General features: G+C 40.4%; 1 protein-coding gene and 1 long non-coding RNA gene across 2 annotated transcripts; one reads left to right on the top strand and one right to left on the bottom strand.

Moving 5' to 3' along the window:
- Positions 1 to 10,174: 10,174 nt before the first annotated feature.
- On the bottom strand, positions 10,175 to 10,970 carry LOC149113507 (uncharacterized). The gene is made up of 2 exons (XR_016206850.1): positions 10,718 to 10,970; positions 10,175 to 10,275 (listed from the first exon to the last, which is right to left on the bottom strand). It is a non-coding gene; the product is annotated as an uncharacterized LOC149113507 (long non-coding RNA).
- A 216-nt stretch (positions 10,971 to 11,186) lies between these two features.
- LOC149113506 (uncharacterized) lies at positions 11,187 to 16,386 on the top strand. Its single transcript, XM_089288407.1, has 3 exons — positions 11,187 to 11,277; positions 13,562 to 15,741; positions 16,126 to 16,386. Exons 1-3 carry the CDS (start codon positions 11,187 to 11,189, stop codon positions 16,384 to 16,386), a joined length of 2,532 nt encoding a protein of 843 aa, XP_089144533.1.
- The last annotated feature ends 865 nt before the right edge of the window (positions 16,387 to 17,251 follow it).

Here is a 17,251-nt window from a genome sequence, read left to right as displayed (position 1 = left end):
TGTTACAGGCCGTTCACCGTAAAAGTTTCACATAGTTAAGTGCAAAGTTTCGCAGCAAAGACCCCGGCATTAATGGGATGTTACAGGCCGTTCACCGTAAACGTTTCACACAGTTAAGTGCAAAGTTTCGCAGCAAAGATCCCGGCATTGTTGGGATGTTACAGGCCGTTCACCGTAAAAGTTTCACATAGTTAAGTGCAAAGTTTCGCAGCAAAGACCCCGGCATTAATGGGATGTTACAGGCCGTTCACCGTAAACGTTTCACACAGTTAAGTGCAAAGTTTCGCAGCAAAGATCCCGGCATTGTTGGGATGTTACAGGCCGTTCACCGTAAAAGTTTCACATAGTTAAGTGCAAAGTTTCGCAGCAAAGACCCCGGCATTAATGGGATGTTACAGGCCGTTCACCGTAAACGTTTCACACAGTTAAGTGCAAAGTTTCGCAGCAAAGACCCCGGCATTGTTGGGATGTTACAGGCCGTTCGCCGTAAAAGTTTCACACAGTAAGTGCAAAGATCCGCAGCAAAGACCCCGGCATTAATGGGATGTTACAGGCCGTTCGCCGTAAAAGTTTCACACAGTTAAGTGCAAAGTTTCGCAGCAAAGACCCCGGCATTGTTGGGATGTTACAGGCCGTTCACCGTAAAAGTTTCACACAGTTAAGTGCAAAGCTTCGCAGCAAAGACCCCGGCATTGTTGGGATGTTACAGGCCGTTCACCGTAAAAGTTTCACACAGTTAAGTGCAAAGTTTCGCAGCAAAGACCCCGGCATTGTTGGGATTTTACAGGCAGATCACCGTAAAAGTTTCACACAGTAAGTGAAAAGTTTCGCAGCAAAGACCCCGGCATTGTTGGGATGTTATAGGCCGTTCACCGTAAAAGTATTACTATTAACAGCATCATTACGTCTAGAGACTCGTTAACAAAATGTATCAATCAGATCAATGTAATGTCATAAATATACACTGGACGATCAGCATAAAAGATTCACAAACTTAATCTCGTGGTTTCATCAACAAATTTGCTCATCTTTTCTTCGGTACCAGTCCATGACATCGGGTAACGTTTGCAGCATCTTTAGCTGTGCTTCTTATAGCTCAGGCAGTTAATTTTACACCTGAAAAATGATACGTTTTAGAAAATGTAACATACTGCACAGTCCCTCTTATACCGGCGTCCTCCCCGCGTCTACACACGCACACATGCATCCAAATACGCATACAGCCACGGACACATAATATTATACAAAACTGGTGATACTATCGGGCTCCTCAATGTAAGATCTAGATCAAGAACTATGTTCACAAAAATAGCTCATTCATGAGAGTATTCAGTGAAATGTCTTAGATTTTAACTGATGTTACATTGCTGAAAATTACATTCCCTGGTGCAAGTCAAAGAAGCAAGGATTTAACTGTTTACAAAAGCAATAATTGTGGAACAATTTTTTACTGCTCATTTCGTCATCAAACTATAACCCAGAAGCGTGAATTTAGTGAATGGTGTGAACTGGTGCCACGCCCCTCCCCTATTTTTTCGTGTGCCATGTTCCGCGCTTTGCCATTAAGCTACATGAACTGAACCGCGCGATAATTGTTCCAACACAAAATCACTGTCTGTGCCATCATAAAAAGAGGGACAATAAGGCGAAATGTCTCCATTTCTGGTAGCAACGCAGGCATGCAAAATAACTTGTTCTCTGACGGAAACTGAATGTGCGAAAAACACTAGCGTTAAGAAATGGAACGCATAAGAAATTAAATTACACATTATTGTCCTGGCGCTATCGGCACCGAAAGAACGAAATCTGGAATGATATGATTGCCTACTTTTAAATGCCAAAGTACAGTACAATTAGTATGGAACTAGATAAATCAGGTGTGTTGGTCTACAGCTCTTTCAGGGCAAATTTTCGGCGATACCAAAAGGCAGCAATAGGTAATCAGCCTTCAGTTATATAAAGAACATGATCGGACTTCAGTAAAGAAAGCGATGGAAACAATACTTTCTTACACCGGGAAAAATTGTTCATTTCAATATCTCGTCAGTTTGTCCAAGACGCGGCAAATATGTTTCAATAGCTCATGTTTTAATGTTCGACGCGTTAAAAAGCGGTCATCATCGACGGCAGCACCGGATTTTACTGGTCGTTAAAATTACAGAATTGAAATTACACTTGGAAGTAGGATCACTGTGGATGAATGGACTGACAATTTCGAAAACCCTTCCAAGTTCGGAGACATATTGGGCCTTTTCTCGCTTTCACTGTCTTCACTGAAGCTGCACTTTCCGTTGGGTTTGAAATACAATACAGTGGCGAATACAGTTTGAAAAACTGCGCCGGCTTTTCCCGCACACATTGCTTAACATTATCAATATTAAATACATAGGCTGATTCAGCTAGTTCAACTCCAAAGTAGTTCTTACCTGAACCTTTGAATTTATCAGTGGAGTCCTCAGAGTTCTCTGGCAGCCAAACCCTCAAACAACTGGTCGGCAAAATCTGACCGCGCTTGAAACCGACCGTTGGACACAAAATTATACGGGAACAATGTTTTAGTTCCAAAATATTACGAGGTTACCGGAGTCTCACCGGACCCAGGCAAAAATGTGAAAAGACTGCACGAACGAAGAAACGTCATTACCAGATAACCAGTTGTATCACGGTAGAACATGAAAGCAGAACAGACGATGATTTTCGGCGACCGGATCAACGGCGGTTAAACATACAACTGAACGTGGGAAAAAGGAGCGTCAAGGGAAAAGAAACCGATCTAATTTCACGCTATAAATGACAGCAGAACAGACTTCTATTGTTTGCTGGTAAATAAAACTTTAATAAACAACTAACATTATATTGTAAGCATGTTTTCAAACAAAGGTCAAGCAGTCAGAGAGTGTCAAGTGACACACTTCAGTCAGCGGTCGCATCCGGAATGTAATTTCCAGCCAGAACTGATTTGTAAAACCACAGTGTAAGCTATTTGAACACCAAAAAAAATTTTCCAGCTAGCTAGCTCTCGATAAGCTAAATTCTCAGCAAGATTCTGTTTATTCCTAAGATTCCCAGCCAGCTCAACTTTAGTCTGCAGAGCGGATATTTTGCGGAGCGGATCCGACGGGTACTCCTGGAATGTACCCCTTGCCATCGTAAAATTACGCTCAGTAATAGCACTGCCCATATAAAGTAGTGAAGTTGCAACTATCACGGAGTTGATGCAACAAAACTCGTGCATAAAAATATTACTAGCTATAGCTTGCTGTGTAAATCCTATGCCCCACACCAGAGCTACAGTTTATAATTTAGAACAACATCAGTCTGACAGACCAATGCATAAACCAATTTTCCGTCTCTAAGCGACCATGTAATATTCTATTTATTACTCCTGGGGTTCATGACAGTAAGAAGTGGTTCTATTCTACCCTTTCAGATAATTTTCGACCGCTTTTACTTTTCTTTCACAGCTTAGTTCCAGCACTTTCCAGCAGCAATATTACGACCCTCTATCAGGCGATGTTACAATATTTAGTATCACAGAAATAACTACTAATTAGTGAACAAATTGCGGTTATCTTCATGGCGTAATAAGTTACCGTGATAGCAACAGTGCTGTCTGTCATAACACCCTATATTTTAGCTTTAACTGAGCGCTATGGAAAGCGTCGCTATGACGAACTATAGCATTTGATTGGTGGAAAATTTACTCTATTCCGCTAGTAGCTCGGGAGAAAAAAAAAAGTTCTGTCACGGTCACCAGGATTCCAACCCAGGACCTTACCACTAAATCTTACCACTTCACCAACTATAACTGACCGACAAATATCAAGAAAAAAAATAGTTATAAACAATCGGATATATAGCTATCAACCGCTATTGATCGACGACTAGCGCGGGTTGCAGTTTATTCGACTGCGGATTCAAATTGCAGTTGTTTTCTTTTAGAAATCACTCAATTTGTTCACCAAATTACTTGTTTTAATTTACTGGAAATGTTATCTATTCATGGATACTTTATGATGTTGGACGTTTTTGTTCCCTTTCTCCCTCTCCACTGAGTTCAGGAGATCTCTCGGCGCATGGACGCGCATCGTTTGTTTTAACGGAAAGTCATCGGATCATGTACTCGTAATGAAAGTCTTCTGACAAAGCGTATGGTTTGGAGCTCTAAAACCTTAGTGATTCGACATTTTGGTCAGTTTCAGGCCTGCTCTCGGGTAAGAACTTTCTATCCTTCGATTCAAAGATTTTTTAAGGCAGTGAATGAATCAGAATCAGAATAACCCTCGATGTCAGAATAGCCCTCGACTCGCTAGGGTAATTCTAAAGGCACGATAGAAATTAAGTTGATTACAGTTATTTGCCTATTTATTTTACCTATAAAGAACTTTGTTCATAACACATTCGGTTACTTGATACAACTCATTACTTTATAAGTGGTTACAATAAAACAGATTAAGTTTTCCCCCTAAATAGACTTTTAAGTCTGAAATTAAAATGTAAATGTGAAATTTATGGCCGGAAACTGGAGCTGTGGCTCTACACCATCTGAAATGTAATTTAACAAAGCACCCACTTTCAGAAAAAGTTCAACGCTTGTCATGTAAGTAGGGCTGAAAACTTCGCTGGAAGCCGCTTTATGCACACGATGCGTACTCAGTGCCATTTTGTTTACGAACGGAGGTATGTTTTCAATTGCTCTAGACTGTATCAGTGACTCACAAAATTTCTTCCTTGCGTTTAAATCGCTCTTAGTCTTGTATTGAATGTTTTTGGATTTCTACTCTTGCAAAGATTTCTCAATTTTGACTTCATCTTTACTCGTTGCTTCCTCGACACCCCCTCCCCCCGGGGGGGGGGGAGGGTAGTACTTCCTTATATGGGCCATATAGGTATGTGCAGCCCCAAAGGGTATGGTTTTTCAGCTGTTTTGGTCATAAATAGGGAATCGATTTTAACTGATTTTGGCCATTTTGGTCATAAATAGGGTCTGGTTTTCGCACTCTAGCCTTGATATGGGTATGTTTTTTAAGAAGCAGCCACTTTTTCATCATTATCGAAAAGAAAATAAACAAAAGCCCTTCACAAATTATGTTTACGGTGATTTAAATGGTCTAAACTAGGGAACTTATTATAACACAGGTCTGAAACAGAGTTTTGATTTAAGGGTTAGGTCATAAACAGGGTTTTGAATTTTTGGTCAGGTCGTAAATATGGTAAGGAATATCGCAGATTTTGGTCACAAATAGGGTAAGGGTTTTGGGAAGCGGGCCGCACACCCCCACCCGATTTTTCTGGGAGTACCCCCGGACCTCGACAGGACTCAAATTTGCCAACGTTTGCTCGTTTCTTTACCTGCTTCCTCGTGAAGGTCTACTAATTCTTCCCTTCAGTATTACTTTTGTTTGTAACTTTTTGAAGACAACTGTTAGAACAAGGTCGGTCTAAATGCCGGTCTAGATGGGAAAATCTAGACCGCGGTCAATATCGATTTTAGCCAACCAAATTCTTGAATTTGTTTATTTCCAATCCATTTGAGACAAAGCCATATAATAATAAAAGATTGTACCACGAGCTACAAATATGGTAAGCGTAAGCGTAATTTTGTCGCCCGCAGCTGAGGACGCACGCGCGCGAGCGGTTAATTCGTCGAATCATGGTTTAAAAATGACGGCGTCATTTACTTTCGACTATCGCATTGTAGTGTTGGACCGTCTTCAATTCTCAAATCAAATGGACAGATTAAAAGCTAATCAAGGTCAGCAATGTCAGTAAAACAGCAGAAGCCTGAAAAGCTGGAAATCTCTTTACCTGTCGTTAACAAACGTAACAAAGGTAAATCAATGATTTCGTTTCATCGAATTCTGCGTAACTTGTAGTTTAATTGCCCACAGGCGAAAGAATCTTTATCATAACAAATATGGCGTCGGGTAAGTAAAGCATTTGACTTTGACCAGCCAAAAACCGTTACTTTGTTATAATTATTAATACAGTGAATGCAAGTAAACCTGATTAAAGGAAAGACCAATGAATAATTTACATGTTTTTAACGCCACTGCTTACAATTGTCGCGTAGCTCTTTCGCCAGTATTTGGTTAATATAGAGTTTGCCTAATGAAATGTCGTATGTTTCGTATTTTCTGATAGATTTGAGGCCAGATTGCCTATTTTTGTGTAACTAACTAGCGTGTACCCGTTAAATCATCAGATGCTTACTTTTCAAATGTTGTTTCGTGGAACTAATTTCAGAGTACATTTAATAGGTAACCGGGAACTCCGAGCATAATTGCAAGTATTTAATTGTACTTTTCTGGAGTTGTGACAAAAACAAATAGGTTATGTGTATTGTTCCTAACTCAGCGATTTCAGGAAATTAACTTCTCCTTTAGGAATTGAAGAATATCGCGAAGAGGAAAGACAAAGAAATAGCGAATGTCGTGAGATATGCTGAGTAAGTAATTTATCGATATTCGTCGTTGTTCTATACCGATCCGGTTCTCTGATGCTAAGAATTCGGAGTGGATCGTTGTGCGGTGTGGATAGCTTTGATCATTGGATAACACAATTCGGGTGTTTTGATTGGTTTAGCCCTCGTGGTACATGATTGTATATTTAACACTTAATGACTGGTCCGGAGGGGAACGGTGAATTTTGTTTCTCGAGAATCGCAATGTTTCCCGAAACGAAATCAAGGGAAACATTGAGATTCGAGGGAAACAAAATTCACTGTTCCTCAAGGGACCAGTCATTAAGTGATTTGTTATATAGAAAATGGGTCAAATGGGTCAAACCGGTGGAAAAAATAATCACTTTATTGACAAGTGACATGCAACACCGGTCAACATTTAGCGGGTAACAGTGGGCTGTTTCCCGTTTGACGTCATAGTTTTCGCAATGTTGCCTACTCATGGCATTTGGCAGGAAACAGTTTCATTGTTAGATGTCATGTAACGATGAACTAGCCAATGAATGGGCGCGCAGTTGCGGGAAAAACGCCAGCTACATGACAAAAGTAATTATACCATGCTCTACAAATATGGTAAGCGTACGGTTAATTTTTCGGGCGTTTTTGTCTTTATTTTATTTTAGTTTTCTATATTTTGGGGGCGTTTTTAAGTATGAAATGATTGTAGCCAGCTCGGCGCTACACGACTCATTGGCTATCCATGATCTCATATCCAACGCGATCTCATGGAATAACTGTAACATAGCACTAATAAAGAAGGCTTGGATTTTCTTAATACCAGACAGAAGGCATAAATGAAAGCTATATCACGCCAAGTAAAATTTTCTATCGGTCGTGTGCCCAGTAATTTAGACTAACCCTAACCTAACCCTAACCCTAACCCTAACCCCATGAACCCTTCAATAGTTTCAGATAATCGCTCGAGACTTATTACGAACATTATTAACTGATCGAGAAACCTGAATTAAACTCGCCAAAATCGGTCTGATTTTGAAAACAAGATTTCGCGGCTTTCATACGTTTGGCTTAAGAAATATGAACTGCCTTCGAATTGCTTTGTTTAGCAAAGTTTCTTAAGAAAGGACCAAGTTCACAGTAGATTCGAAATCAGGCTTATATGATTATCAATCTTGTTTTTAGTGAAAAACGACACAGGCAGGCAGGAGGGGGTGACTCTATTGTTTTCCGGTATTGATTCGTGACCGACTCATCGCTACCAGTGTGACGTCACATAGCAACGAGCGAGCGCTTCGAGTAGCCTATTCAGATTACGCCATCAAAGAAGGACAACAGAGGTTAAGAAAGACAAAAAAACAGGCCTAATATCGCTTTTGTTCTCTAACTTAGTGTAGGTGTGTACAGTTTGTTGTTAGTTTTTGTCTCTGTGCATTATCTGTTTTAGTTTTGTGCGCGCGTTATCGTGTATTCTTGCTGAATTTTGTTGCGGGTAAGTGGCGGGACCGCCATCTTGAAAACGGCACGAGATAAGTCAACGTAAAACGTTCGCGTTTTCTCTCTTAAATGTCTTACCAATAGTCTTATCAATAGGAGGTTTTATGTGTTGATAGTATACGTTTAATCCGCGTGTATCTCTGTGTCGATTAAACCAGCCGTTCCTCTCATCAATCCGTTTGAGTGTTGAGATGTTGTTTATTTCTTGATTTCCACCAAAATTTCCCTGCGATGTGATCGGTTTTTGTCTGTTTTAGAGCACTTTTGGTGGTTGTTATCAGGCCTTTAATTGCAATTCTTTGTGTTTCAACTTCGTTTGCCTTTTGTGTTTTAATTGGTGAAATTTGTTGGCGTTAATCGTACTGCAGCTTTGTTGGCTTTTGTTGTGAAGGTTTGTGGGCTTTTTTTCCTGTCTCGTTGCAACTGTTGACTTATTGCTGTCCACTGCAATTGCGGTGTTCAGTGTTGTGATTTCATTTTCACAACAAAGTTCAAATTAGAGTTAGCCTGAGTAAGCTGTTTTTGGTTTTCTTTTTGCCACTTACATTTTGGTGTACAATTTTGGTGTAAACATATATAGCATTTAAGTTATGGTAAAATCAATTTTGCTGTATGATTTATCTTTTGTCATAACCTGATAACTTGGCTTATTCTTGAACAATGCCACATCTTGAATGATGCTATAGCCTGTTCCAGGTTCTCAGTCAGTGGGCATGATCGAAAAAAAGTGGCTGAGCGGGTTCTGGTAGAGAAAGAGACCGAGAGCCTGGAATAGGCTAATGATGCTGCAACTGTCCTGCATTGGCATGTTGTAATGGCTCCTATTTCTTGAGCCTCCTAGAATTTCAAGGCTGCATTGTAGTCTTTTGTAGCGAAATCGATGTGTAATAACATACAACAAAGAAACAGCTTTAAGTGATTTATTCACCCAGTGTTGTACACAATGCAGGCTCCCAAAAATACAGACGGTCCTTGTGCTTAAATTGTTACGAAATCAAATAATCATACAAGGCATCTGATTGACAGAAATCAAACTGGTGATCAAAATAACACGGGCTAGGGCACGTGCAGTATAACGTAACACAATATCTCTACATCTTTTCATCCCTTTAAGTTCTCATCATATTCCAACTAAAAAACAGCCCTCCACTAAATGTCACCAAATAGCTATTGCAGCATAGCACTCAAAATAAATTACAGCAAATACTACGAAATGTGTTAGAATGCTGAAATGCTGTAAAGACAATCAGACATTTATTCTATTTAATTAAATTTTTTAATTTAACAAAGTTTTATTCCTATTAGCTCTTTTTATTTATTCTGCTTTTATAATCATCTCCTGCTCTTCACAGGTCCACATCAGCCTATAGTTTCAATTATGACTATATGTTCCATTTAATCCATCAAATATTTTCGCTTGCACATTTCTCCTTGGACATTATCTGTTCCTGCCTTTTCGGAATGGATAATGTCCATGGAGTGAACACCGAATGAAGGCTACTTTTCATAAAACCTGCATTACCAAATAAAGGAATGATTGATTGACTGAATCAGTTTCTCCCTCAGACTCCCGAGGCCCATGAGCTTCATTCTCCTCCACTCTGCTTAGCAGCTATGCTCTCATTCTGACCATATATGGTAATACATGTCATGCCTGATCCATTGTTAGTGGTTTTATTTGTGGTTAGTGTGATAGCAGTCAGTGCTGAAAACCTTGATGTTAGCTCCAGAGAATTTCCCCTCTTTTGCTCTGTTTTATGTCTTCATAGCTCAATGTTCAGTTATCCTTGTGTAAAAATGGTTGAGTTTCACCGCCCTAGCTTTTTCTTCATTATGGTGTTTAAATCAATAAGGTTGGTGACATCTATTTTAGTTGCTGATATAACAGAAAAGTCACATTTTTTTTGACTTCACACCAATTAATTGAAACTACCGTAAATTTGGGATCTCAAATTAATTCCAAATTGAACTTGTCAATTGATTTGTACTGACAATCAAGCTGTGGTAAGCCTTTGTATGACTGTCCCTTTAAAGGAAATATCTTGGGCTGTCATAATCAGTGGGAGTTTAACTAGAGGTGTGGAAAAGTGCTTAAGGGGGTGCAAAAATGAAGCAGGAACTTGTAAATTGGACAGCATGATTAAACATGAAACAAATCGTAGCTCTCTTATGCATGTCTTGACAGATGATAAAGAAATTTTTAAAAATCTAAACTAAGGTGAGTTAAAAACTTTATGGGAGGGGGGGTGGGGCATTAGCCTTCAAAGGGAAAATGTTCATCAGAATCCCTAAGTGCTGCCCAGTGTGGCATTCTGGAAGGAAATTTGTGCATTATGATATGTTCCTTCCAGTGACATTCCCTGCAAAAAACAAGAAGTGTCTTTAATAACCTTTTTTCAGTGGGCTACAACTTTTAGATGAATAAATGGGGACTATTAGCTGATTATGACCTCGCAAATCAATAGATTCTGATGGATCTATTGGATTAACAGCATTTATCATTTTTTAAAATATCGAATTCCAAACTAAAATCAGGGAAAAGTTTGTCACAAATTTTAGGCGGCCGGCCAGGAACAAAGCTGAGTTTTTAATGTAACACAACTATGTATAATCAAGAGAAAATATGGTGTTTTGGTATAATATTTGGGGCAGACCTAGCATATAAAAGAAAACTAAGGCTCCTCTTTCTCAAATAAAATCAAAATAAAATAGAACCGAATCACTGATCAAGCCATAACTATTAACCAAATTACGGATATTGCTCTAAATGTAAACTGTAGTACGACAAAGGTGAAAACTTACCTAATCTGGCTATCTGAAACATGGCTGTTCTTTCCACACAGCCATTCTTTGTACTTTGAAGGGATTGATGAGACGAACCACGAGCACTGAAGAACTGAAATTCCACATACAAGAAGCCAAGTATACCCTCTGTCGAACCTCCTATTCTTGGGTCAAAAGGGCTCTGCTTCGCTATGCGGTGGCCCTCGAAAGGTCAACCAGCTAACAGTTTTGCTCGACAAATTGGCTTCAAAACAGAAAGTTCTCGATCAAATTATCTACCTCTTGATAATTTTGGCCACCAAAAAGTACCACATAAAGATTCCTCAATGTAATATAAACCACATATTAACGAACTTAAGAAAATGGGGCAGAATATCGGAGCGAAATTCCGCATTTTTATCAACCTCTTGTACTTCACCCATTGGGGGCCATTTTGAATTTCATCCAAGCGAAACGTGACGTCACACTGGCAGTGATGATTTAACCGATGTTTTGCTTGGAGACGCCCCCTCCCTCCTGGACACAGAGACCGAAAACAGTTGGAAAACTTGAGAGAGGAATTAAGGTCAAAAGAAAAGGTGAGGTAGATACTATTCAAATTCGTTGGATCACGTTTCCTTAAACAGGAACATTGTTGAGATAGACAAGGCGAGCAGTATTGATTATTTTCTCAAAGATTAAGGGGGATTTGGTTTGATATCAGTAAATATGATGTTCCGCGAGGCCGGAATTCTTTCACTTCCCGCGTCACCAAGAAACCTCTCCAAACAAAATAACAATTTCCTTCCCAGAAACATTATCATAACAAGGGAGACTCGATAAGTCGTAGCCAGTAGGTCTCTAGTAGGTACGAGGCACTAGGTCATGTTTCCACACCACAGATTGTATATTTCGAGATATTTTCTCAAGCTGCAGTCATAAAACGCATCATATCATCATATTGACTTCATACAATAATTGTTTCCCTGCAGGTGTCGGAGCAAAATGCTCAATTACAACTGTAAGTGGTAATCATCTTATATTTAAACATTTATCATTTTAACAAAAGAACCATATTCTTCCATCCTCAATACTCTTATAGACCATACAAATAAAAAATAAAATCCTTAAAAGTCAGTTGCAACTAGAGCCGAAAGCGAGTGGTTTCGATGGAGCTTGTAGTTTCCCTTGATTAGAACGTTGCTAAAAACAATTGTTGTACGAGAATAAAAATACTTTGCGCGCTCGTTATATAAGTTGGTATACATTTCTCACGAGCTCTTCAAAAAAAAAAAAGCCACGTGGGGTTTTTAATTGTAACTGTTATTATTCTTTTCTTGTGGTAGGGGAATTTATGAGGGCAGCACAGAAGTGACAAATATGAGTTCCTTGAAACAATTTGCTACTGTTTGACTTTGGTATTGTAGCCACTGATAGTTTGAAAAAAAATATAGCACATAGTCACCCAATGTTGGGTGTAGAAGGAAGCCATATGGAAATTAATATTTAGCTGACAGTAGATCGTGGAGATGTTTCAATACGGTGGCTTCAAAGTACGGTGGCTTCAAAAGGACATGCACTTTTCTCTCTTTTTTTTTCACTTGCAACTTAGCTGCTACTTTCTTGCGACTTAGCTGCGACGTTCCTGCTACTTTCTTGCGATTTAGCTGTGACTTTCTTGCGACTTAGCTGCGACTTTCTTGCTACTTTCTTGCGACTTAGCTGCTTGGCTACCTAGCTGGGCCACGTGAGACGGCAGGCCAGGTTGCATTGCCGAGAAACACCACCTCATTCAAATTACTTCGACGCCGACGTCTTGTACATCCCAACCGTCTGAGTATTCTTTTCAATTGTCGTAACGAGATCCCGATACCATGTACACTTACGAGAAATGATGCGATTTCTGGTGCAGTAAGCCCGAGATTAAAATAGTTCTCGATTATCTCGTCGCGCATTACTGCATTCTTTCTTATTGCAGGAGAGTAATATGGAACCATTGCCAGCGACGTAGAGCACACCAAAATGAAAGTGAAAACCACGAAAAACTTCATAGCTATACTGTAAAGCCAAGGCAAAACAGACTACCGATTATTGATAGGAGTCCACGTTGTTTTCAAATAAAACAACCTGGCCTACCGACGCAAGCTGCCTAGCGAGGTAGCCAGGCAGCTAAGTCGCAAGAAAGTAACAGGAAAGTCGTAGCTAAGTCGCAAGAAAGTAGCAAGTCGCAGTTAAGTCGCAAGAAAGTAGCAAGAAAGTCGCAGCTAAGTTGCAAGAAAGCAGCAAATCGCAAGAAAGTCGCAAGAAGGTAGCAGGAAAGTCGCAAGAAAGTAGCAGCTAAGTCGCAAGAAAGTAGCAAGTCGCAAGAAAGTCGCAAGAAAGTAGCAGAAAAGTCGCAGCTAAGTCGCAAGAAATGAGCAAGTCGCAAGTGAAAAAAAGAGAGAGAAAAGTGTATGTCCCTTTGAACGCCACCGTAAAATATAAATTGTCATAGGTTCAACATTTCTAATTTGTACGAAAGACATGAAAAAGTGTCAAAATACCTGCTCAACCTCCGTTAACTGTTCTTCTGGAGAATCCATACAATCTGGCCTGCCGTCTCACGTGGCCCAGCTACATCGTGGACAAAAGTCCTTGGGACACTTATGTAATGTAACGGATTATCTGTGTTTTAGAACTGAAGTATGAAGAAAACGCTGCTATATCCTTTATAAATGGATTGCTGTCCCCCGTCCCCACCCAACACAAGGTTGAAAATCAGTTGAAATTGCACTTAGCAGTTTTCAAAATTGTATGGGGGGTGGGGGACGAGGTTAGGCAGGTGAAGTTGTATTCGCGCCTGGCGTGTACGCAAAAGCGCCAAAAGTGAACTTTTGTCCCAAGACTTTTGTCCATCATCTTTTTGCGGTCACCGAGACTTGGCTGAGTGCGGACGATGCAGCTGTACGGGCGGAGTTGTGCCCCGACGGGTACAAGTTTATAGATCACCCCCGTCTTGGGCGTCGTGGCGGCGGAACGGGTCTAGTATATCGAGATTCATTGGTGTTAAGAAAATTGACGCGGATGAAAAGGAATCATTCGAATTCTCTGAGTGGACTGTGACGTCATCATCTTCGCACAATCTCCGCGTTGTTATCATCTACCGTCCGCCATACTCTGATGAACATAAAGTGTCAACCAATGTTTTCTTCACCGAGTTTTCGACTTATCTTGAATCCATTCTTCTGTCTAAGGAACAGCTACTGATTACCGGTGACTTTAACATCCATATTGATGCTGTTGATGATCCTGACTCTCTCAAACTGTCGGATCTCTTGGAGTCTGTTGGTCTACGGCAACGCGTCTCCCAGCCAACTCATGTTCATGGACACACACTAGATCTTATTATCACCCGATGGTCTGACCAAATCATCCAGGATTCACCACAAACTGATCGTTTCATATCAGACCATGCATCACTTCTTTGCAAGCTACTTCAAGATAAACCAGCTGTGACAACTAAGAAGGTCACTTACAGGAGGCTCAAATCAGTGGACCTGGATTCACTCAAAGCTGACTTAGTTGCCTCTGGATTATGCCAAGAACAATCCGATGAGTTAACTAATGTCACCCCGGAGGGAGTTGATGCGCTTTTACGTAACTATAACAAAACTCTGTCCAGAATGACCAATTGTCATGCGCCATTAAAAACAAAGACCTTGAGGGCTAGGCCGAGGGTACCTTGGTACAACGCTGACATAGATGCCGCTAAACGAATACGTCGGAAAGCTGAGCGAAGATGGAGAAAAACTAAATCGCTGTTAGACCTGATTATCTTTAAGTCTAAGAAAAATCACGTGACTCATCTCATGAATCAAGCTAGACGGGCGTTTTATACCAACTTTATCGATGAGAACAGTACTGATCAAGGAAGGCTATTTAGAGCTACCAAGAAACTCCTTTTCAGAAAGGATAAATTATCTTTTCCTGACTATCATGACAAAACGGCCCTAGCCAATGACATCAACGGCTTTTTCGTTCGTAAGATCACCAGAATTCGTTTAGACATCGATGCCACTGTTGTGGATGATGGAGTACCCACTCCACCTGAAGAAGAAGTCGTTCCAACATGTTTATCTTTAAGCGCCTTCCACCCTCTTACTGAGAATGATGTATGGGCGTTAATCCAGACGTCAGCTAAGAAGTCTTGTCTAACAGACCCCATACCAACATCACTGGTCGTCGGTTGTCTTGATGTGCTCCTCCCCGTCATCACGCGCATAGTTAACTCATCGCTGTTCTCAGGCTACTTTCCTGGTGAATGGAAGGAAACTCTTGTCAACCCCCTCCTAAAGAAGGCTGGCCTTGATTCGGTGTTTAAAAACCTTCGACCTGTGAGTAATCTTCAATTCCTATCAAAATTGACAGAACGCGCTGTATTTGACCAGACGTACAACCACATGATGGATCTTGGCCTGTATCCTCCACTCCAGTCTGCATATCGTAAATGCCATAGTACCGAGACGGCGCTCCTAAAAGTCCAGAATGATATACTAATGAATATGAACCGCCAGCACGTGACACTTCTAGTTCTTCTAGATCTCAGTGCGGCTTTCGACACGGTGGACCACAAAATCTTACTTCATCGTCTACAGTCGAGTTTTGGTATCACAGGAACGGCTCTGAAGTGGTTTAAATCTTATCTTTCTGACCGATCGCAAAGCGTCTTTTTAGACGGCTGTCTCTCTGAGAGTTCCAAGCTGCCACATGGGGTTCCTCAAGGCTCATGTCTGGGACCCCTGCTATTTACGATCTATTCTAGCGAGCTATTTGAGGTGATAAAGGATCATCTACCTGTTGCACATGCGTATGCAGATGACACGCAACTCTACTTGTCCTTCAAGCCCGACACCACATCAAGTCAATCTGATGCAATCGAAGCAATGGAACTCTGCATAAAGGCAATCAGAGCGTGGATGATTACTGACAAGTTAAAGCTAAATGACGACAAAACCGAATTCTTAATAATTGGTACACGACAACAGCTTAGCAAGGTGGACATCGAGAAGTTATCGGTGGGTGACGTGAGTGTTGCCCCTGTTGCTGTTGCGAGAAACCTCGGAACCTGGTTTGATTCCAACCTTAGTCTAGTGACACACATTACGAAGACATGTAAAGCTGCTTTTTATCATCTGCATAACATTAGACGTATTAGGAAGTTTCTTACGGTTGAGTCTACCAAGGTGCTAGTGCATGCCTTCATAATGGGACGCATTGATTACTGCAACAGTCTTCTCCATGGTTTACCGACCACTCATATTAATAAGCTACAATGTGTGCAAAACGCAGCTGCTAGGCTAATTTGCTCGACTCCGCGTTTTAGTCGCATTACTCCTGTATTATATTCTTTACATTGGTTACCTGTCAGATTCAGAATTGTTTATAAGATTTTAATAATTACTTTTAAGGCCATACATGGCCAGGCACCGGACTATATTTGTAATCTTATTCGTGTTAAAAATCCCTCCCGGTATGGTCTACGCTCTAATTCTCAAGTTTTATTAGTACCACCATCCACGAAAACGAAGAAAACACTTGGTGACAGGGCATTTACTGCTGCTGCACCATCACTTTGGAACAAATTGCCGTGTGCAATAACAGAGGAGGACAATTTTAACCATTTTAAGTCCAAACTGAAGACATTTTCATTTAGAAAAGCGTTTGAATAGCTCTTGATGTTTTATATACATTTTTACTAGATCCCTTGTTTTTAATATTTTAATTTTTAGCTCGTTACCTTAGCCTAATGTACATAATTATTGTAAATAATTAGTTTTTAATTAATCACACTATTCATAGCATATCGTTTAATTTATATTACTCATATGGTTTGTTAGGCGCATTTGATCATATTTACATGTTAATTTGCGCCTTAGAAATATTAAATATTATTATTTATTATTATTATTAGGTAGCCAGGCAGCTAAGTCGCAAGAAAGTAGCAAGGAAGTCGTAGCTAAGTCACAAGAAAGTAGCAGGAAAGTCGCAGCTAAGTCGCAAGAAAGTAGTAGCTAAGTCGCAAGAAAGTAGCAAGTCGCAGCTAAGTCGCAAGAAAGTAACAGGTAAGTCGCAAGAAAGTAGCAGGAAAGTCGCAGCTAAGTCGCAAGAAAGTAGCAAGGAAGTCGTAGCTAAGTCACAAGAAAGTAGCAAGGAAGTCGCAGCTAAGTCGCAAGAAAGTAGTAGCTAAGTCGCAAGAAAGTAGCAAGTCGCAGCTAAGTCGCAAGAAGGTAACAGGTAAGTCGCAAGAAAGTAGCAGGAAAGTCGCAGCTAAGTCACAAGAAAGTAGTAAGTCGCAAGAAAGTAGCAGAAAAGTCGCAGCTAAGTCGCAAGGAAGTAGAAAGTCGCAAGAAAGTCGCAAGAAAGTAGCAGGAAAGTCGCAAGAAAGTAGCAGCTAAGTCGCAAGAAAGTAGCAAGTCACAAGAAAGTCGCAGTTAAGTAGCAAGAAAGTAGCAGCCAAGTCGCGAGTGAAAAAAAAGAGAGAGAAAAGTGTATGTCCCTTTGAAGCCACCGTTGTTTCAGGCTGAAATTTTGGCC

The sequence above is a fragment of the Orbicella faveolata genome, unplaced genomic scaffold, assembly GCF_042242905.1.
Source record: "Orbicella faveolata isolate gen_17 unplaced genomic scaffold, um_ofav_v1 contig_15, whole genome shotgun sequence".
NCBI lineage: Eukaryota > Metazoa > Cnidaria > Anthozoa > Scleractinia > Merulinidae > Orbicella > Orbicella faveolata.
The sequence above is the reverse complement of the archived record's forward strand: the minus strand, read 5'-3'. Positions and strand labels throughout refer to the sequence as shown.